This window comes from Diadema antillarum, unplaced genomic scaffold, assembly GCF_040938485.1.
Source record: "Diadema antillarum isolate AM-2024a unplaced genomic scaffold, OU_Dant_1.0 seq00000821_RagTag, whole genome shotgun sequence".
Taxonomy (NCBI): Eukaryota; Metazoa; Echinodermata; class Echinoidea; order Diadematoida; family Diadematidae; genus Diadema; species Diadema antillarum.
The window spans coordinates 1,806,575-1,830,917 of NW_027271698.1; the positions used below are offsets into that span (position 1 = coordinate 1,806,575).

At 38.6% G+C, this 24,343-nt stretch overlaps 1 protein-coding gene across 1 annotated transcript; it reads right to left on the reverse strand.

Annotated features, from left to right (window-relative positions):
* Window positions 1-10,332: 10,332 nt before the first annotated feature.
* On the reverse strand, window positions 10,333-24,048 carry LOC139739865 (polycomb group RING finger protein 1-like). The gene is made up of 8 exons (XM_071650469.1): window positions 23,991-24,048; window positions 23,266-23,373; window positions 22,374-22,476; window positions 21,595-21,747; window positions 19,733-19,889; window positions 18,970-19,108; window positions 16,687-16,767; window positions 10,333-12,203 (listed from the first exon to the last, which is right to left on the reverse strand). Exons 2-8 carry the CDS (start codon window positions 23,284-23,286, stop codon window positions 12,141-12,143), a joined length of 717 nt encoding a protein of 238 aa, XP_071506570.1. The 5' UTR covers window positions 23,287-23,373; window positions 23,991-24,048; the 3' UTR covers window positions 10,333-12,140.
* Window positions 24,049-24,343: the final 295 nt, after the last annotated feature.

Below are 24,343 nucleotides of genomic sequence, written 5' to 3' on the forward strand. Positions count from 1 at the left end.
ATTTTATCTTTGTTATCATCAGGGGAAATTCCATCTCTGTTAATGAATAAACATGCAAAATTATGTAAGAGTTCAAAATGAATCTTCGTAGATTGTTTGTTTGTTTGTTTGTTTTTATTTCTGCATTCAATCAGATACAATTTGAATACAAACTTCAAAAAGTACGTACAAAGACAAAGAATAACACGAAAGAATGACGGCATTTGAAGACGTCTATAGATCTAATGCACAAAATGCAGCTGAGGAATTCCTTTGTGCATCTCTGGAAACCTGACAGCTCCTCCGGCTCTCAAACCGCGTTGGGAATTCCCTGCAAACACATTATTTCTAAAGCGTTGTCTAACAGTGCGCTTTGAAACCACATGGCATGCTCGGCGCCGCTCAAGCTCCAAGACTAAATGTGGAGATGCAGAAAAGGTCGCACATTTTCATTAAATTTCAAGCTGTATTTCGACGTAAAACTTTGAAGAAAATATTAGATTTTGTTTAGTACAGTTTAGTAAGAGTTCAAAATTTCACATATGTATTTCTGCTCCCCTCAAAATGCGCAAATCGAAATGAGAAGAAAATTAGGTCCTCTTATGAGATTCATATTTTACAATATGCGCATATTTGCCCATGTTATTTTCATATCTTTTAACTGGCATATTTTTCAAATTCATGGAGGATGGTTCTTCCGTCTTGACGTAGTATATAACCACGGGCTATTCTATTTATCCTCAAAACACTTCTCAATACTACGAATCCAATTTGCATTCATTAGCCGCATTCACATGTACAAAATAACGGATGGCAACGCGCGTTCCGAATCTCGAGTTTTATTATTGTTATTATTATTATTATTGTTATTATTATTATTATTATTATTATCATCATCATTATCATTATCATTATCATTATTAAGTTAGCGATTAAGTTAGTGATCGCGCTCTAAATCCTGAGATATGAACCCGCTAATTTGTACGTGTGAATCCCCCTATCAATTGTTGCTACGTAGGACCTGGGTGTTGGCTAAAGTTCGGGCGAGCTTTCACCAGGGAGGTGGAAGAGTACTAGTCCATGGGCCAGGCCAGATATTGGTACCATCTGAGGTGGCAAAACCTTTTTGGTGTCATTTTGTTTGTCGGGCATAGATATGCTTATCAAGCTATGATAGCATTTCCAAATGAGTAGCTTAGTCACAATAAATGAATTTTTAACCAATTTGGTCTCGTTGTTATATTCCTATACTTCTGAATCGAAACTAACCGCTATACAAAGAAGAGACTGTCTTCTGTATGTTCCATAGAGCTGTAAAATGCAGCTCTATGGTATGTTCACAGGTGTTCTGTTGTAAACGCGGTGCGCTTAGTCTTTATTCAAGGCAGCGAAGGGAATATCCAAAGGTTATGATGTCCACAGCGCTTAGTCTTTATTCTAGACGGCAATGGGAATATCCAAAGCGTATGATACAGTGTATATCCTTTTATCTAAAAACAACAACAACAACAAAAGCAATTCCTCGTGAATTTTACCGTATCTTTCAATTATTTATCAATTTCCGGCGAAAACGCTACGGTGAAAACGCTGATACCACGCCAATGTCACTTTATTTCCCTCCAACAATATACGATAATGCAAAAACAATGTACCGGTACACTACGATACATGATAATGAATAATATTGTAAATGGACATAGTGATTTTTGTTTAAAACTGATGTATTTTGATAGGGTAGTATAAAAACAGTATAGATAATCCCTTTTATGAGGAACTTTAGACATGATAACGGTACATTGGTCTAGATAAAGACTAAGCGCACCGCGTGACAGGTGTGGACATCATAACCATTTGGATATTCCCTTCGCTGCCTTGAATAAAGACTAAGCGCACCGCGTTTACAACAGATCACCTGTGGACATACAGAAGGCAGTGCTCTTCTTTGTATAGCGGTTTAGTTTCGATTCAGAAGTATAGGGATATAAAAACGAGACCAAATTGGTTAAAAATTCATTTATCATGACTAAGCTACTCATTTGGAAATGCTATCATAGCTTTATAAGCATATCTATGCCCGACAAACAAACTGACACCAAAAAGGTTGTGCCACCTCAGATGGTACCAACAACCCATTTTTCGGGTCTTGGCCCATGGACTATACGGAGCCCGCCGCGCCAGGTGACATGAGGAAAAAAAAAAAATCAATGGATTATTGCGTTCCCTCGCAAAAATTATTGCGTTCCCTCGCAATGATTATTGCGTTCCCTCGCAATAATTATTGTGTTCCCACGCAATAATATAATATTGCGAGGGAACGCAATATTATTGCGAGGAACGCAATAATATTGCGAGGGAACGCAATATTATTGCGAGGGAACGCAATATTATTGCAAGGGAACGCAATAATTATTGCGAGGGAACGCAATAATCGATTGATTTTTGTTTTCCTCATGTCACCTGGCGGGCTCCGTAGAAGAGAGACCTCCCACCTCCCTGCTTGCACGTTGTCCGCAAGAAGTATAGTTAGAAAGGCATGCATAAAATTTGGATAATTATGTTAGTAAAACAGTCCATTAGAAATACACACACATCCATTGTTGCCAGCGCATTGAAAGAGAGAGCAAACTGGAATGGGAAATCAACAGGTCTTTTCTAGCTGCTGCGAGACTGCGCTATAAAGTACTTGTTATGATTACTGATGCGATCTTTTGTTAAAGCACCTGGGGGTACCATCTGGTTAACACCTGCGTAGTTAAGCGCATAACTTCTCGGAGGCGTCGCGCATGACTTCAAAGAAATTTAAGGTTTCGTCCGTTGGTTTTTTTTTTTTAATGTCAATGTCTATTTCAGCCACTACTTGGCTTTAATATGTCTAACAGTTAATTTATGCACTGACATAGCAGTGCACCTGACTCATTGCATAATCCATTGAATCATCTTTTCTGCTTATTTTTGAAGCCCAGTGTTTTAAAACCGAATGGGTCTATAGCCGTGGTCACAACCTCTCAACTCCCGATGATCTTTAGACATTTACATTATTGATCAACTATAAATTGGTTATACTGGGTAGGCCCTACAGAGTTTCAGAATTTATAGTGATTGGGATAAGGAACCAAAATTCATAACAAATCACAATGAACAAGGATGATGACATAGCATCACCATAAGAATGTATGAGTTGGGGCTCAAGGAAGCAGAAATTTTATGCAGGTGACCTTGTTAAGCAAGGGGTATTGTAATGGAATTACATTGCTACATTTCTGAAATATATGAGCCTCCTATACTCATGCATTCTTATGGTGAAGCTGTGTGTCATCATCCTTGGGTGCGTTTATCAACTCCTTTTCTCGGCAGAAACAGGTTATCAAAACAGCTTTCAAGGAATTTTTACGAGTTGATAAACGCAAAGCTGTTTTGAAAGCCCTTTAGGAAAGCCTTTACGAAAGGGTGCGTTTATCAACTCTCCTTTCTCGGCAGAAACAGGTTATCCAAACAGCTTTCAAGGAATTTCTACGATTTGATAAACGCAAAGCTGTTTTGAAAGCCCTTTGGAAAAGCCTTTTCGAAAGCCCCAAATGTGTGGCTATCCAAACAGGTTTCCTAAACAGGTTTTCAGAAACCTGTTTGTAAAAGCCTGTTGGAAGTTGATAAACGCAAAGCTGTTTTGAAACGGCTTTGTAGTCTTGTACTTCAGCACGCCTTATGACCTCTTCTCCTCGGGTCGAATTGCGCAATGCAGCTGTGCAGTGACAGGCCATTAAAAAAAAATTGTGTTCGCGAAGAGAGTTGATAAACGCAACTATTTTGAAAGCCGCTTCTAAAGGGCTTTGGAAAGGGCTATCGAAAGCCGTTTAAACAGGGAAAAGTTGATAAACGCAGCCAAAGTCTCATGCCGCCACTCAGAAATATTTGAAGTATGTGCTAAACTGGAGCCGCCTCACAGATAGGAAGACAATTGATTCATGTGGCATTGCATTATGACTCGTCACTCTCAAAGGAAGATATGTCTTTATGATGGTAATTGCTTTTCGCCGTCCCTTCTTAGAAAACAAGCGGCACATTGATAGTACAGGCAGTCAGGGCTTTGGAAAGGGCTCTCGAAAGGGCTATGGAAAGGGCTTTCGAAAGGGCTATCGAAAGGGCTATCGAAAGCCATTTAAACAGGGGAAAGTTGATAAACGCAGCCCTTGTTCAGCGTAATACTAGTATTTGTTTTGTTTTGTTTTGTTTTCCAGAGTATTGGTTTCTCTGCTCAAGGATCACAATTACATTGTAATTCCACAAATCTAAACATGGAGATGTTGATTTATGTACTATATGATGTGAAATTATGAAAATCGCCCGGACTTCCCTTTTAAGTTCATGTAATTCCGCTCGTAGTGTGACCTCGGCTAAGAAGACTTCCCTGCTCAACCTCATAAAAGACAAGCCAAAGCCAAAACAATTGACACAACCGAGGTACCTCCTTGACAAAACCAAAAATTCGGTTACCTGGCTTCTTATGGCTAATACATTGCACTCCTGTTAAAATGAACATGGTTATATATCTTTATATACTTCACTTGTTCGACTTTTAATGACATTTTGATACAACGAAAGAAAACTGCTGGTTCTGGGGACTTCGTTATAAGGAGATATGCCTGAGCATTGTATAAATATAAATCTGCCTTCTTATCTTTCATGCATACCATCATGAAATCCAACAAACCTTGTCAACATAACCAGACATCTATGTACTTCTTTGTACTTTGATTGGTAGCACACAGATGCAAAAAACAAAAAAACAAAAAAAAAACAAAAAAAATGTGTGTTTCAGTGTTTTCACACTCAGAGGGATTAAAAGGCGAGGGCCCTCAAGCTCGAGATTTGTTCACCATTAACAGGCTGAGGATGAGTCCCAAGTATACTCAGGCAGGGTTCTATGGGAAATATGCGTTGTAGCAAAATCAGCCCGTCCTCAATGGGTTAAAGGCTATAAGACAAATGCATCATGTAGAAAACACAAGTAGGAGTCAATGAAGCAGGTTTTGTATAAGCTTTATTCCGAAATATAATTTACCGCTGTTAACATGTACATATTTACATGAAAACATGAACATCATAGTACTATAAATCACTGGGTAAAAGAAATAAATAGCATTCGTTGATTCAGTGTTTCAGAGTCTCATCAATCAATACTTCTCACACATTGGGTACCAAAGTGTGATGTCATGGCCATTCATCGTCATGGAAACAGCTTCTAAACAACCTAACCTTGCCCGCATAACTGTCTACACTACTCATGCTTACACCTGGTTCCATCCCAGGCTAAAACAAAAGACTGTGACATCATAATTTTGGTACTGTATTGAGGTTTCAATGGATGTAATATAGTAAAACGCCATCTGAGGTATGCTAATATTCTTATTAAAAAAAAAAGAAGAAGAAACAAGAAAAAGGAGATCATCATCCAAAGTTGGTAAACTCATTACAAACCATCACAACCATCACCAAGAACTATGGTAACCATTTTTCCCCTTTCAAAATATCATTAAAATGCTGATACCTATTGTACATCATGACCTCATTACCACAGATGAACTTTTCCTGTCCTTCAAAATGATCACTAATTTTGCCATCCAAAGGTTAAGCATATTTAACTGACATGGTCTGATATCATGTTTTCTCTTTTGTTTGTGATGCTTTTTAAGGCATATTTTCTCTTTTCCTGAGGGAGAGGTGGGTAATGAGTCATAAAAATCAACTTATGCTGCTGTTTCCCTTTAATTTCAATTTGTTCTATTTTTCATCGCAGAACAATGACTGAAAACAATAAAGTGCCAGAATGTTTTACCATTATTTCTTTTTTCAACAGAAAACAAAAAACAGTTGCATGCATGCAAAAAAGAACAACAACATGAAGTTCAACTGAAAATATGGAATTATCAACAGAATGGCCTTACAGCAATTATAAGGACCAGCAGGAACAAATAAAATCACTAGCCAATCTCACATCATTCATTACTGTACCTGTTGTCCCCTCGACTGACATTATGATGTTTACCTTGAGAAATGTTTGCCTGCTTTTGGTTAAAAAAAATAATAATAAAAGAATGATAATAATAACAACAACTGAGGTTGATTACATTGTCTGTGCTTATAAGCTTGCCATACAAACAAAATTTGATGGCACATCAAACCACCAAAAGTTAACTTCATTTCCAGGAGCTGAGTATTTTTTAACACCCCATGCAGTATCATTCAAAGAATCAAAGTTACTCTTCATGATTTTGACTGAAACCAAAATGATACATGAGAAACAGGGGCGGATCCAGGAATTCCATAAAGGGGAGGCACCTTTACAAAATTAAAGGGGGTGCAGACGACCCACCCCCCCCCCCCATGTTTTTTCTTTTTATTTCTTTTGTTTCAACAAAAAACAAAGAGGGGCGCACGCGTGCGCCCTTCTCTGGATCCGCCACTGAGAAATACTGCGTCCCACCTTCTATGGTATAAAAAGGTCACAAGCAAAACCCTTGTGCGATGGCACTGTATCAGTAAACAGACTTCAGGCAGTCAACATATCTTCATCTTTAGGGTTAGTGATACATTTAAGATGCCTCTCCGTTATTTAAAAAAAAAAATACAGGGAGAAAAAAAGAATGATAATGATCGAACAGTACTTGGTGGGATTATCGTAAAACTCTAGCAGCAACTCACTGAAAACACTATCTCTGCCATTTACAATGAAGTGACTTTAGAAAACATTCTTCAATACCCAAGAAAACACATCCTGATCATCCGGCAACCATCAAAGATGGCTAAGAATACACACAAGTCATAACTTTGGCACTGCTCCAGTTGAACCCTCATAACATTTCTTCACAATCACTTCCCTAAATCAACTCATTACATGATGAATGGCTTTTTTATATCAACAGATATTTGTGCACATGATGCAAACTTTACTTATCTTCAACAAAATAGAATGTGCATCATGTGCGAGTGGTGGATTGACAGTTCATTTTGATACCAGTTTGTTTAAAAAATAAAAAAAAAACAATGCTAAGTTATACTCACAGCTTTTCAAATACACATCTGTTGATTATTATCTCTTTTATAGCAGAACTCACTCTGCTCACAAGTACATATGTCAAAATAACCATACACTCGTGAAGACATCCAGTCATTGAAATACACATATCTTACACCACCAGCGTAAGATGAACATCACAATTAGAATAAAAACATTATCACATAAAATACGCTTCTAGCATATCTTAGCAATCTACTATTTCAGACCTTCCGAGCCTTGACAGCATTACAGTTACTGTTATGCACAGTACATTAGTACTCTTGGCTTGAGATTCAGCTCTCTACAAATGATGAATCCACATCAGTACTTCAAAAACATGATGAAACACTCAGACATCCGCCCATCTAGATAAGATGCCATTCAAAATATTATCATAATCAATATCCCACCAACACGTCAGCAAATAAAGAACAAATTCAAAAGGGTAAACTCTTCTCAAAATAAATGCACATAAATATACAGGGAAAAAGAACTTGCAGATATTTCTACACCTATTGCAACATATAAACCACCACAAAAAACTGCATTACACATATTGAATGAAAATGGAAAAAAAAAAACAACAACCACCAAACAAACATGTCAACCTGTAAAACCAAAAATATTGATTAGTAGCTATGTCACAAAAGTCCCACAAACTTTTGATGCAAATTGTGAACGAAAAGTACAATCGATGACACAGAGATGTTTCTAAATACTATAAGATTGGTGATCCCATCCTCATCATGCCAGGATGATAAACATTCAGGAAAGTATGGTTGAAAATGTTAGTTCAGTCTTACACAATAAGATTGGTGATCCCATCCTCACCATGCCACTGACATAAAGGATGATAAACATTCAGTAAAGTATGGTTGAAGATGTTAGTTCAGTCTTACACAATAAGATTGGTGATCACATTCTCACCATGCCACTAACATAAAGGAGGATAACCATTCACTTAAGTGTGGTTAAAGATGTTAGTTCAGTCTTACACAATAAGATTGGTGATCCCATCCTCACCATGCCACTGACATAAAGGATGATAAACATTCAGTAAAGTATGGTTGAAGATGTTAGTTCAGTCTTACACAATAAGATTGGTGATCCCATTCTCACCATGCCACTAACATAAAGGAGGATAACCATTCACTTAAGTGTGGTTAAAGATGTTAGTTCAGTCCTACACTGATGGGTACCTACTAATTATCATAGCAGTCATCATAGTAACGATTTCTCAGTTGTTATGCCACCTTGTGTAACCCCTCAAAAGTTGCAGAAGCTTTGCCATTTATACGCTGTAAATTGTGTGCTCTGGTGCATAGTAAATATAATAAATAGCTTGGCTTATTCTTATTTTAGAAAAGATATTGTTTCAAAATATTTGACTTTTAAGACAGTTGGAAATCCATGTTTTGAGGGGTTTTTGGTTTTTGTGTTGTGTTGTTTTGTTTGTTTTGTTTATGGGAGGCATGAGAAAGAGCTCGTCAGACGTGTGAGCATGAGAAAGACCTGAATCTCATGCCCAATGGGTTAGACCAGGTAGGTCTATTGACAAGTCTGAAAATTTCAACTTTCGACTGAAAAGTTACAACATCAATTGAAAAGTTACAACATCAATGTCTAGTGCAGATAGAAAAATCCACGTGTTAAAAAAATCACTAAAAAAAATCTCCACTTTTTAGGTTGCACTGGCAAAGGCCTATCCATGTCTATCCAAATAACAATTCATGCGCTGTTTGTACAATGTGGAAAGAGCAATCTTATGAATTTAAAATGCCTCTCCTCTTTAATCAACAAAAAGAAAATGGTAATTTCTATTTAGTGCCATTTGGCACTAATGGTAATTTTGATTTAGTGGCGCTGTGGTATAGTGGATAAGACTCCCAACTCCTAATCGGAGGACCAAAGTTGATCCCGCCTACTGCTTACATCCTTGGACAAGATGTTTTTACCTACTATGTTCCTCTCGACCCAGGTGTATAAATGGGTACCTGGCAATGCTGGGGTAATGATAATGGCAGGGCCCTCTGGTAGAGCAGTGGCAACACTGAAGAGGCTACCCTGGATAAATAAGACCTTTATTATCTATTATCATAAATATGTGCGCTTTTGTGCCATGCATGCAATATGGCTAAATAAAAGCAACAGCAGTTAAAGATATTCATCACACTGTATCTAGAGATGTAGCTATCAGTACCATGCATTGACATTCAATGTTGCAATATTTCTATCTTAAAATTTGGTTCATAAAGTTATCAGCGATACTCAGCGCTTTGACGTCACTGCTATGCACATATCAAGATACAGTATTGCTCTGATCACGTTAGTAAGGCAAGATTTCCGTGGATGAAACTGAAAGTCAATGATGAAGTATTTGGTGTGGCAAAAACAACAACATAAAACATTTCACAATTTAAATGTTCAGTGTGCAAAGCAACACCTGTGACTTATTTGAAATGCACAAATGTGAACATGTTCACAAATATCAACCTCATCCTTTTTGCTTCATATGGGGAACTCACAATTAGGCCTAACCCATTCCATACTGAATTCTGAAATCCCTATAGACTTAATACACAGGCCACCAGGCTCCCGTAGGGAATGGGTTAGCTAAGCAAATCAAGAAGAGTCATCATCATGAAATCAAAAAGCTCAAGACAAATCTTTTCTTTAAACACAACTGAGAGAAAGTTGGCTTGCGGAAATGGTAGTCTCTGCTGCCATGGTAAAAATCTGAGTACCGTTACGTACAATCCGCGTATCAAACCACAGTGCAGTGCACAATCTGTGTATCATAGAATATATTACACAATAAAAGAAGTAGTCAATGCATTGTCACAGTGTTACTACATTGACAATGGAATGAATAAAATCCTGCATGATACCAGAGACTCCAACCCCAAGCACCTTCTGATCTGGAGATTCTCCCGCCCGAAACCCCTAGCAAACGGGAGACTCCAAGTTGATATGTGCGAAGCACGAAGTTCCTAGGGTTCTAGATGTTCTCTGGTGCTATCTAAGGCTCATTTTTGCAACATACGATAGCAATAAGTAAGAAATCCTTTCCAACGGGAGACATTGAGCCAGGGCGGGAGAAATTAAATCTCAAACGGGAGAACGGGAGATTTGGCAAAAATGGGTTTTCGGCGGGAGATCTCCCGTCGAAAACTGGAGAGTTGGAGTCTCTGTGATACTGCTTTCATGCAAGGAACATTTTATCACAAATCCGCCTCGCACTTCCATGTTAAACTTGGAACAAACATTTCCTCGAATTTTGTGATCATGGAGAGCTGGAGAATGCATTTTATAGGGGTTTTTGCAATCGTCGAAAACAGTGATATTCACAGTTACTATGGCAATGGAGTATGTGTTTGCAGCTGATTGGTTATTGCCAAGCTGCTGTCATGGCAACTGCAGTCATTCAAAGTTGCAAAATTTCTCTGTAACATGCTCTCATGAAACACACATCCTGGTTCAATGGCCCATTCAGCTGGTTCATATCAGCTTTGAATATCAGTTTTCTTGAATTACTCCAGGGTCAGCAAACTACTCAATAGACCGTTTCAGTAATGTATTCAAATTCTACACTTCTATGTATGCTTTGTTCACAAAAGATTACCACAACAACCACAAAACTTGCCAGAGATTGCCCTACCTAGCAACAACTGATTAATGCTCAGTGAAGTCCTGCCTAAGAAACTTAACTGGAAGGAGCATATGAATAAAATGGGTCGATACCATTCTGTAGGAAAAGAAACATCCATGAATTTGAATACATTTCAGAAACAATCTATTACTATCAGTCAATGTGCGAAAAATCTTTGTAAGCATATCATCTAAAGAAATGCACATAAAAATAGCATAACCCAAGAGAGGATTTCATGTCAGTATGTCGGCATCCATATACCGGGAAACCTTGTTATAATGAGGTTGCAAGAACTGCAGATTTTACCTTGTTATCACCGGTATCTCGTTGTAAACACACTAAAAAAAAGAGACCAGCTGAAAAACTGTAACCCAAAATTGGGTTTGCCAATTCACCTTGTTATAAAGCAAGCTTGTGATAACGGGGTTTCCCTGTACCACCTACTCATACAAATTTTTGTATTTCCTCTGCGATCTTATGCAAAAACAACATTCCAAATCTGAAAGGGGGAAATGAATGCCTGGATGGAACCATGCACTGGTGTTAGGACATGGCTCCACAACAGATGCAATAGGAAAACATGAGATTGTTGATTGATTTGAGAGCCTTCAATTTCCCCCTTTTTTTTTCTTTCTTCCCCTTCTTCAGAGATATTTTGTACATGCTTCGTTTACATCTTGATGCGAGTCTGTCACATGCAGTGCTTCGTCACGAAAAGAATCTCCTTATCGGTTTGTATGCTTCTCCGTTCAAATGCGGTAGATACACATGGTAGAAGGGCACAAGTCACTTCTGCCACAGATATCGCACTGTTATTTGTTGATGATCAGCACATTTTGCACATTGGTCCATTTTTATCTTCTTCTTCGTCTTCCTTTTTCCTGCATGAATACACACATCACACGTCGGCTCTGGATGTCCGAATCACAGTCGCTCAAACTTACTTCATCCAAAGGGGTGCCAGTTATTGCTCATATCACACCCTCACATGTTAGTGCACCGAGTATGATACAAGGAATTTCCAAAATGTTCAAGCATCCAAACCTGCACCATCCAAATCCTGCAGGTCCACCGTCGGAGTGTACACAGCCATTCCCTTCACCTCCACCTTATAATGTCCATCACCAAAAGCAAAAGCCAATCCCATGAAAGTCCAAACAAAGTCTTTCCACCAACAGAAGGGTTAAAATCAATAATGTCAAAATGATGAGGTCAATGCAGAAATCAATCCTTAGTGGCGATATAGGTGCAAAATATCAGCAGCTGATGCAGTGTTAATCATAAAACGGCTGATAAACAAATTTCCGCGTGCATCAAAGCGTGTCACGGGTATGCTCCTCTTGGCTTGATTGTTGAGTTCACAGCGGTGCGAGATCTCTCGGTCGGCAACAGGCGTCAACAGATCCTCCCACATCCATCAGTGCAGTGCTGCGGGGATGACCGTTCCCAAGGTCTATCTTACTCAGTCTTGCCATTAGCTGTTCCCATGACGATCTGATACTTCAGGACCATCGGAGCTGCCTGCACAGCAAGACAAGGAAAACAAGGAAAAGTAGAAATTAGGCGGTGCGTAATATATGTGACCGTGCACCTCAAAACGAACATAAAGTCGCACACACTGATTTTGCGTGAGGACTGAAAATAAGTGAAATGGGTCAACCTAGCCGAACTTGACTTTTTCATATTTTCTGAAAGAGCAAGTCTTCTTTTACATTATGCTAAAATTTGGTATCATAAAACGGGCAGAAAAGTGTGTTTTTTTTAGCAGTTTATCTCGAACATTTTTGGCAGAATAGTGTGATTAGGTGCGTCTTTCGAATCCCTTTTTCATTTCTGAAAAACCTTGTCCACACTCTTTACTTTCAACTCTAATAACTTTTGAAAAAATAGTGCTACTGCTTTGAAAGTTGGCATTGATTAGGGACAGAATGTGTTAATGAGGCATGCTTAATTTCAGTTTAATCTGATAATCTGTTTTTTGTCCCATTCATCGCACAGCCAGCACGGTTTGGTAAAGATTAAGCGCTTGAATAGACACTGTACTTCAGAGCCTCTTTTCTCAGTTCACACTTTTCCTGAGTTTGTGCTTTCTTTCCAACATTTAGATAGGTTAGGAGAGTCCATTTGATTTGAGTTATACATCATTTTAAAGCTTAAAGTCTGGTCTTTCAGAATATGGTCTTAACTAAAAATTCATGTCTGGCGACTTTTTGTTTGTTTTGAGGTGCACTGTCACATATGTCCCCGCCGGAAGTAGCATTTTGTAGCAAAATGTACAATATAGGTCAAAAATCAAGGTCAAAGGTCAAAGAAGTCTAAGGTCAAAATTCTGTGTAGAAGTTTTGAAGCCCTCACCTAGTGCCATCACATAAACCAAACGGAATCAAAATCGGGTTAGAAATGGCAAAGGAGTAGCATTTTGTAGCCAATGTACAATAAAGGTAAAAAATCAAGGTCAAAGGTCAAAAAAGTCTAAGGTCAAAATTCTGTGTAGAAGTTTTGAAGCCCTCACCTAGTGCCATCACATAAAGCAAACGGAATCGAAATCGGGTTAGAAATGGCGAAGGAGTAGCATTTTGTAGCCAATGTACAATATAGGTCAAAAATCAAGGTCAAAGGTCAAAGAAGTCAAAAGTCAAAATTCTGTGTACAAGTTTTGAAGCCCTCACCTAGTGCCATCACATAAAGCAAACGGAATCGAAATCGGGTTAGAAATGGCGAAGGAGTAGCATTTTGTAGCAAAATGTACAATACAGGTCAAAAATCAAGGTCAAAGGTCAAAGAAGTCAAAGGTCAAAATTCTGTGTACAAGTTTTGAAGCCCTCACCTAGTGCCATCACATAAATCAAACGGAATCGAAATTGGGTTTAATAGAAATGGCGAAGGAGTAGCATTTTGTAGCAAAATGTACAATATAGGTAAAAAATCAAGGTCAAAGGTCAAAGAAGTCAAAGGTCAAAATTCTGTGTACAAGTTTTGAAGCCCTCACCTAGTGCCATCACATAAGGCAAACGGAATCGAAATCGGGTTAGAAATGGCGAAGGAGTAGCATTTTGTAGCCAATGTACAATGTAGGTCAAAAATCAAGGTCAAAGGTCAAAGAAGTCAAAGGTCAAAATTCTGTGTAGAAGTTTTGAAGCCCTCACCTAGTGCCATCACATAAAGCAAACGGAATCGAAATCGGATTAGAAATGGCGAAGGAGTAGCATTTTGTAGCAAAATGTACAATACAGGTCAAAAAATCAAGGTCAAAGGTCAAAATTCTGTGTAGAAGTTTTGAAGCCCTCAACTAGTGCCATCACATAAAGCAAACGGAATCGAAATCGGGTTAGAAATGGCGAAGGAGTAGCATTTTGTAGCAAAATGTATAATATAGGTCAAAGGTCAAGGTCAAAGGTTACAACTGAAATTCTGTGTAGAAGTTTCAAAGCTCCAATGTAGTGCTATCATATAAAGTAAACAGAATCAAAATTGGCTCATAAATGACAGAGAAGCAGCAAATTGAACATTTTGATTACACATGGATGCACACACGGACACACGGACACACACATGGACACACACACGTACGGAGCCCGTTTCATAGTCCCCTGCTCGAACTCGTTCGGCGGGGACAAATAAAAATAAGAATGAATGGGAAAGAAATTCCAAGAGACATCGCTGTCTACATCACTATGTACAAAATACAACATTTTTTTCTCTTTTTTTTTGTGACACTACTGAAAACACATGTGAATACACCTCATGAACATCTAACCCTTTCTATGCCATGGATTTTGGACAGCATTACAATGTTTGGCCTTTTCTATGCCAATTGGCACTCAAAGTACACACAAAGGCTCAAACTTGTCAATTTTTTGGGGCATGCATACTGTAAAACGAGGAATGTTTGCGTGCATTTTAATTCTGCGAATTTCGCGAGAGCCAAGATTTGCGAAATTGAAATGCACGCAAAAGTTCTTACCTACACTATACGCATTGAATGCCAGTGGCAATTCGCGAAAATTTCATGCTGTGAAAAAGGCCATCGGCTCCGTTTCGCGAAAATTTCATGCTGCGAATATATCGTGTTTTACAGTACTACAAAATGTCTTTTGCCATATCTAGGTGGTAAATCATATACCCTCCCCTCGCCCCCCCCCCCCCCTTTTAAAAACCAAAACAATCACACAGACACACACACATTCCACCTCTCAGGTAGTGATGCTATTTGTCACACTTTATGAAGGCCAAGTTACCTTGCACCTCCACTTTCACTTTCCCTAACAGCACATTCTACATCTCATGATGAGATGAGGACATGTGACAAAGCAAGATGATGGATGCAGTCCCTCTACTATTTATCAGCAAATCAAATCACCTCAAAATGGCCTGATCTAGATCTGGATCTGGATGAATACGCTGAAAAACTCTAGATAGAGTATCACTCAGCACTGTAGTGTGATGTGCAGCTAATCACAACGGAGGTGACACTGGAGTGCTTCTTCAAATTAGTCAAATTTATGAATCTGTTTTATATTTCTCGGCAGATTATTCCAATCCTTCACTGTTCTATGGAAGAAGGAGTTGGCAAAAGCATTTGAAGAACCGTGTAAAGTAGAATAATTATCAGGATGATAACTTCGGATGATATTTGGCATTTCTCTAGGGCCTGTAAATTGAAGACATACAGGCTTCTTTGTAGAACTGAGCAGTCTGCGTCACATCCACTTTGTAAACATTTACAAAAAGTAAACATTTACAAAAGTAAACTTTATTTTTGTTGTTGCAAGTTACGTATATTAATGCGGGCAGCTTTAGATGTGTGTAGTATGTTCAATATGTTATTCTTCTTTTTGGTTTGAATGTAACTTGTCAGTATGCTTGCATGATAATGTGAGTGTAAAATGGATAAGAGTTATTGTAAAGCACACAGGGTATACTGACTTGTTATATGCACTATAGAAGCTCAAATATGATCATTATTTGTTTATGGAAGAAAAGTTAACCGCCGGCTGCAATGTACAGTAGCTTTTAGTGTACTGTCCAACTAAATTCTAATTTGCTCCATGATGAAGGGTGACAACATGGAGCAAACACCATCTTGGAGTGACAGCAGTGTAATCCTAATGTTCTTCTGCTTTTCTCCAAGCAACTTAGCAAATGATCTAGGGATCATTGTCATAGACAAGTTGCTGGTATATATTTTTTAAGATTACTGCACCTGTGTACTCAACACTGCCCCCATTCTCCCTCTCTGCACCAGCTCAAAACCCACCCCAAAAAAGGGTTCTCTGTAATGCACCAAAATATGTCATTTTGGTTGACTGACTCAAATGTTTACAGTTTGTCTAATCTCTGAAAGTAATCTTTTCTCTACCTACTGTCAAAATTTGGTGGCTTAAAATAAAACCGAAATTGAGATATTGGCAGTTTTTCTGGACCATATTTTTTCAAACAGGCACTGCTTTCACTGGGAAATAGAACATGTTTTCATTGATACTTCTGCACAGCACGAGTGACCCTAATCTTTAAATGCTCTTCTCCTAACCTCATAATTCTCTCTTGTTTCAATCAATTTTTGAATGAAGTTATATATCATTTCAAAGCTTAGAGCTTACTCTTTTAAACTATGTAGTAAAGTGGAAATTCATTTTGGCCTACTTTTTGTGGGTTTTGAGCTGGGCAGTCACATTTACAACCAAGGTAGGAATCAAGTATCATTCAATACATGGAATATTGCAGTAGTCACAACCACAGAACATTCACCAATTACAGTGGACTCCCCTTATAACGAAGTCCTTCGGACCGGCAGTTTTCTTTTGTTATACTGATATTTCATTATAATTGAACAAATGAACAAAAAAGAACAAAGAGCGGGTAATTTTGCGGCCTCTAGTTTTACTTCGTTGTCACCAGAATTTTGTTATAACCGTCTTCGTTATAATGGGAGTGCACTGTACTCAACTAGGTGAACCATATCCCATTGGTGATACCACTGTAATTCGTCAATATTTTGTTTTACCTTTTCCTTCCAGTGTGAAACCCAGACATACTTCATTGGTTCCTCCTCATACAGCTCTTCATCCTCACAGTAGAGAATAATCTGGATGGTGACAGTGGGAAAGAACATGAAAAAACTAGATATATCGCTACGGCAACTGATATGCCTCCGCCATAATGCACGGTTCTCCTAATAGGTCTATAGTACAATGTCTTGACAATGTGTGATGACAGTTTCACACAATTGGCAAAATATTAAAATGACAGGTTTGCCACAAATGTGCTGAATGTTCACTTTCCTAGAACTAGGTTCAATTGGATGAATGATTAAAATGTCAGAGTGCAGGTTTTTGGAGAACTGATGATTTTTACTTGACTTTTGACCCTTTTATAAGTTTATGCATTGAGTAATTTTCAAGGTATTGAGAAAAAGTATAATTTCAGTATCAAATGGGAAAATAGCATTATCTACACATGGCCTTTGACCTTTGACCTCATAGTTCCGAAGAGAATCACTGTTAGGTTGAACATGCATAAATATGTAAGTTTCATGATGAAACCTTGAGTTACTTTTGAGATATGGAGGAAAAAGTGCAATTCAGCACTTTCACTTGACCTTTGACCTTTGACCTTTTGGCAAGAAACTTCCCACAGAATATATATTGGGTAATACATGTATACATCAAGTTAAAAAAACAAACAAACCTTCAGGCATTGCATAAATATAAGGAAAGCAGTGATATTTTGAGGAGTTGACATTGACCTTTGACCCCCTGACCTTTGAACCATGACCCCCAACTTCCCTAGATAATCACTGCCCATTGGAACAAGCATATATACTAAGTTCCATGAAGATACCTCGAACCATTTGCGAGATATGGAGAAAAGCATGAATTTTCAATCTTTTTTTTCACAAAATAACCTGTGACCTTTGACCTTTGACCCCGTGACCCTAAAATCCAAACAAAGTATTATCCCCCCAGGATATACCCTCATACCAAGTTTGATGTACAACCACCACACGGTTCTTGAGATATCGACAATAACAAAACGGGACGGACGGACGTACGGAGGGACGCACGTACGGACGGACGGACGACCCGAAAACATAATGCCTCCGGCCACTTCGTTGGCGGAGGCATAAAAAAAATAAATGATAGCTCAAAAAAGGGTGACAAAATTATCCTGCACATGCAGTAACATCAAATGAGTTTAGGTAACCAAATTATTTTCTTTAACTTAAAGGACAAGTTCACCTTCATAGACATGTGGATTGAGTGAATGCAGTAATATTAATAGAACACATCAGCAAGAGTTTGAGGAAAAGTGGACAATCCGTTTAAAAGTCATGAATTTTTGAAGTTTCTGCTTAGTCACTGCTGGAAGAGAAGACTACTACAGCTTGTGATGTCACATATGTACAACTATATAAAGAAAGTATGAGGAAAATTAAAGATTTTTTCACTTTTCTCACATAATAAAAGAACACTTGACTTCCCTCTTTCAGAAGGCAAGGGGAATAATATTACCCTTAACATATGTCAGTGACGAGTCGAGGGAATGTGCACTTTTTTCAAAAAGTAACATTTTGTGAAATTCTCTTTATATTTTCCTTATAACGTTGTTCGCATGTGACATCATACACTCTAGTAGTCTTCTCATCCAGCAGTGACTGTGCAGATACTTTAAAAATTCATAACTTTGGAACGGATTGTCCGATTTACCCCAAACTTTCACTGATGTGTTCTACAACAAATATTGCGGCATTCACTCAATCCACATGTATGTGAAGGTGGACTTGTCCTACATTAATAGGTATACAGTCAACCTGTCTGTAGCGGCCACTCAAGGGAGGTGAAAGAGTGGCCACTATAGACAGGTTCTCCAACATTCATGTTGATCATGCTATTGCACACTTACATGCATACAGAAAAAAAAGAAGAAATGCTTTCCATGAGAGCATTACTATGACCAAAATGGCAGGTGATGCAGCAGTGGCAATCAGTAAAACTATTACATCATGCATAACAGGCATGGCTGAAAGGAAAAACACGCTAAATTATTGGCTCGGAAATGGCACCATACGCGTCTGTGGCTGCTATATAAAGCTGAAAATCTATCATGGATACAATATTGCTGACTGCCATGCACTAGGTCTTTAACATGGCTTTTCTCTTCTTTTTTTTTTTTTCTTTTTTTTTTTTTTTTTTTTGGGGGGGGGGGGGGGGGGTAAATGACCATATAGAGCAGGTGGCCATTATAGAGAAGTGGCTGCTATTCAAGACAGGTTTGACTGTGTCCATACCTCTGAGTCATTGGAGATATTCAGCTTCTTCATGAGGAGCTTCTGCAGGTGGTAGACACAGGTGCGGACCGAGCAGCGGATGTACTTCTTGTTCAGCTGGGTGATGGGTACCTCTTGGTCATCCACTACTGGAGAACTCCTGATGGGTTTGATTAAAAAAGAGAAATCTAATAAAGATTTGATATCCTAAATCTATTTCAATGGAGAAAGTTAAACCTTGCTCTTTGAGTTTTCAAACAGCAATGTCCTGTTTTTTCTTGGGGTTGAAATATGTCTCTAAACAAGGTTTTCCAGATTGGAGTTGAAAGCAAAATACTGCTCTTTGTTCAACTTACTTTCACTCAACTTGTGTGAAACCAGGGCTGCACACTAACCCTTTTTTTTTTTCTACCGGTCTAACCTGTCTGTCGGACCAGTAGGTACCCAGTTTTTCCATTTTTCGCTGGTCAATTCCTGAAAAAGTTACTGGTCCGACAGTGATTTTTACTGGTCAGTGACCGTCTGACCAGTGCCAGTGTGCAGCGCTGGTAAAACAACCACATTAAAACCTTTGCCTGTTCATTGGTAGTTTGACACCTTAACAAGTAGATCATCATGATTCTAACAAGCATTGTAATGAAGCTAACCAAATTTGATGACTGAGGTATCAATTTCAGCTGTACAGAAGAATTCAGAGTTGTAAGTAGGAGGCAAACATACAGTGATTACATCAGTTTTGCCACAAACACACACAATGTATGCACAGACGGGCAAATCATCTTACCCACTATACTCCAGGCACAACGACACCTGCTCATCATTCTTGTAGAAGTGACCACCAGTGGGGTCAAGCTTGCCACTGAAAGATTTCTGCTGCACCTTGCTCTGCACCTTGTCCAGGCCACGGGACTTGTAGAACTCCATCTTTCTCTTCTCCTCAGCTGGAATATGAAAGATGTGGCAAAAAAGAAAATAATAATAATAACGATAACTAGAAAAGCACTCAGAGAGTACAGACCTTCGCCTAGCCAGCAATTCATTTAATTTCCAAAATAAAAGCCTTTTGTTTACGTCATTGCATGGTGCCTTGCCCAAGCAGAGCACGCGCTTTAGACCGTGTACGTAAACCTCCAATACATGCAGCTTGAACCCCAAGTTTGTTGACCTTATATGCCAAAAGATGAAAGATCCTTAAAAAATCCATGAAAATTCCAAGATCATTACCAAAATTGAATGACATGTTCACTGTGTCAATATCGAGTTTTGATGCAAGTTTCATTTTAATCTGTACACAACTTTTTGAGTCATTTTGCAAACAGACAAACCAATGTTGATGATCACTTAAAGGGGCATAGTCCCAGTAGTGTAGAGGGCGCTGTTGATGATACTGCCGATCACCGTTAGCATTGATACGAAGATTACCGAAGTTGAGCTGTCATCAAGAGTAAAGTGCGTAGGTGTTGCTAAGTAACGTTGCCTTCGTTGTCTTCTCTGCGCATTGCGCAGTCTGTAGTAATGCCAGGGTGCGCGCATATGTGCTTGTTATTACGACATCACAAAAGAAGTGTGCTAAAGCTGTCATCCCCCTCAGCCGAATCATGAGCCGAACTGTGATCGGACCACTGACTACAGTGGATCGGACTTCTTCGGACTCGGGGAAGTGGGCCAAAGCGTAAGCGCTAAAGAGGAGTCGATAGCGTAGGTCTCTATAGGAAACTTGCGCCGTGCGCCCGCATACGCATTTGACTAAAACATCGGGACCATGCACCTTTAACTTCCTCCTTCCTTGACTGACGTAATAATGATGGCTAGCACCACTTCCACTTACAACAGTGGAAAAAAAAATGTGGAAGAGGCACTGACAAGAGCATATTCTTTGAGATACACAGGACATTGCAGGAAGGAGTATTAAATCCAAATTGATTATTCTTGTGTCCAGTTGTTTTTATTGCAGCTGACCAATAACTGCCCTTCATTGATATTTGTAAATGAACACTGAAAAATCAGTGTTTATTTCATGTCGATATAGGGCAATAAGTCAATTAGTTGCAATTTTGAATCTGTTCTGCAAGATTGACTATGCTGCAGGCACAAGCCTTTAGAACACAGGATTTGTTGAATTTACCAAGCATAAAACAAAACTCAACGATCCACTAAAAGATTATTACCTCCGCCAAGGGAGGAGGTTATGTTTTCATTTGTAAGAAAGGCAAGTTGTGACAGTCAAGGGGCAATGGTGAGCTGGAAGTTGAAGTTGCAAGATTATTCAGTGTTTTAGTAGAAGCCACAATTTAAAAAAAAATAATATCTGCTGATCCGTATTAAAATTAACAAACATGTTGGAAAAAGGAACCAGTGGGACTCTAACCCGGTAGTGTCGCTGGTAGCGTCACTGGTAGGTGGTAGTGTTGCTGCCCGGAAAGCAGTAGATGACAGGTTCGAGTCCCACTGGTTCCTTTTTCCGACATGTTTGTCAATTTACAGATCAGCAGTTGCGATCTGAACAAATTTAATTTGTAGAGGGAGACAAATTGAAGATTATATACACCTAGTGTTACTGTAAACCTCTCTCCCTTGCTGAATAATCCCTGTTTGTTCACATCGATGAAGGGCAATTTGTCAATCAATTGCGAAAAAGATACTCACTTTCAAACAGTTTGGGAACTAGCTTGAAGACAACGTCTTGCATCGTCCGGTCCGGCCGGAGGTTCAAGAGTGGCTGGGTCTCATGGATCTTGAGATTGCACATGGGACACAGCTTGGAGGTCTGGAGGTACTTGACGATGCAGCTCTTGCAAACTGTGCTCCCAGGCAATGAAAGCAGTGTGGAAAAGAATGAACATCAAGACCAAAAAAAGACAATATGTACAGAGGGGATCTTAGGAGCAGTGGGTAGGGCCAGGTGGGAGGGGCGAGTTCAATCCCAACAATTGAAGCATGTACATGACAAGGACTTTACAACATGCATCTTGTAAACTATACAGTTTCATTCATATCATATCAAGTGCTTAAATGCCTGTATCTTGTAAACCATAAAGTTTCATTCATATCATATCAAGTGCTTAAATGAACAAGGAGGAAACACTTGTTTGGCCATTGAAATATACCAAAAAGAGTAGAATTCATAAATGTTTTTCTTTCCAAAAGAATTTATACAGTAGCATTTGACAAGGACATTTTCACACAAAATCACAAATACAATAGGGATTGTTCATTGCACACTGCAGCTTCACAGGTAAATACTTAACTATTGTCCTACAGATGCACAAGGAACAATGTGTAACTGTTAATTGACAGCACTTTACTGATTTGTTGTTGTTGTTGTTGTTGTTGTTGTTGTTGTTGTTGAGACATTATAGGCTAACACTGGCATAGATACCTCACAGTAGAGAGATAAAAATGAAAAGCATGCCCCTCCTACTCACAGGTATGCAGACACTCAGTCACGGTTGTGGCATCAATGAAGTATCCTGCACAGAGGATGCACACAATGTGCTGGTTCAAGTCACAAATTTTAACCTTGAGGTCCTAGGTATTGGGAGAAGTTTCAAGGGAGAAGAATAGCACATATCAAATGTTACTAATGAACAGATAAAAAGAATGTCTTACAACAATCACATAAATAAACATGGATTGAAATTCATGAAATTAATCAACACAGTAAAACGAAGAAATATCAATTATATATCTAGTTGATCATCATCACATTGATTGCAACAAAAAAAAAAGTAAGTTAAGTTTAGTAAAATTAAACATAATGTGAAGCTACTCTACATGTGCACAAGGATCACAATCTGGTAAAAGTACTTGGGGAAAGGTATACTGTAAGACCAGACATTTTTGAGTCCATGAAACTTTCCCAAATTTTGTAAGAAGCCAAGATTGGCAAAAGTAAAATGTATGCAAAATTTGAACAAATCTCTGTACAGCTGTATCTTTAATAGTACATGAAGTGCACTGGCAATTTTTTGATGATCTGCTATTTGCAAAAGTTTTATGCTGTGAATGTTTCTGGATTCAGTTCTGGAAGTTGAAATTATACTTTGTACTTGTAACCAACATGGCTGCGCTGACAACATGTGTGAGGAGGAATGATTTTGGATGCACATGAAAATCCCATAAGTTCTAGATTTTCAAATGAGAAAAGAGACCCAAGACCTCTAGCTGCCTTAAATGGTAAGTCCTAGTGAGTAGGACCAAGTTCTTTACCTACCTGGACCATATGCGAAAGAATCTGTTAGATATCAAGTGTGCATTATCCTTCATTATTCATTATGGGTACGGTATATTCAAGTTAAAAAAATATTGGGGACTTACATCACTCACAGCTCCGTTCATACTGAAACACCTGTTTCCCAACAAAACCACTCTATCCCACCGGAGGAAGACATGGAAGTTATGTAGGTGCTGCCATACTCAACCTACCTGTAGGCAAAGGAAGAAGGAAAAAAAAAAAAGAAGATGAAGGAGGAATTGATTTATGTGTACTAAAACTTCTTAATGTAAGCTGATAATCAATAGCTAAAATTTATTTTAAAAATGTAGAAAACCCCTAACTGTTACTGTACTTCAATTCAGTGTCAGTGTCAGTGATACACAGGTAGATAGACCTAATTTTTTTAATTAAATTTATTGGTACATATGATTAGTCTATATGAGTCATTACATAGTACATTGTACCTCAACTTTCGTATGCACTCTTGAACTCTTCTCACCGTCGCTTCTCCCTGGAACTTGCCTTATTTCCTTATTTGTATGATGACGTAAATTTAGACATCTAAATTTTACAATTAATTTACACTGATACAGTGACAGTGACTGAGTGAGTGTGCAGCGTGCAGCGATAGACTGTAAATCCCGTCGCCCACACACGTATCTCAATATGTGGGACCAAATTGACCGAACGTGAACACAAACGAGTCAACTACCACCATCCTGAATCGAAAAACGAGAAAATAATAATTGCATTACAGTGAACTTCACTTATTGGGCAATGATGATCGGATTTCCTTCTATATTAGTAAAATATTTGGTAGACTTACGCAAATAATGAACACAGAGTAAAGCAGGAATACCAAGCGTGTGAAGCCGACTATCAAGTATTATTAGCCTTGTGTCCATTCGTCGTATAAATGTTTTGTGACTTGCATCACAGATCGCTTATAGGATCACAGAACAATGTATTCCTTGGTATGGTATGGTATGGTATTTATTTCCGTATAAAAATAAAAAAACGGGTGGATTGCCCATATTCAGCGTTGCCAACATGGCAACGCTGTTCTTCCATGGGGTCCACATACAATGAGTACAATATCTATGGACACGTACAAAACAAATTATACAGACATGCAGGTGGAAACACATACAGTAAAAATGGGAGAGAGAAAAAAGAACA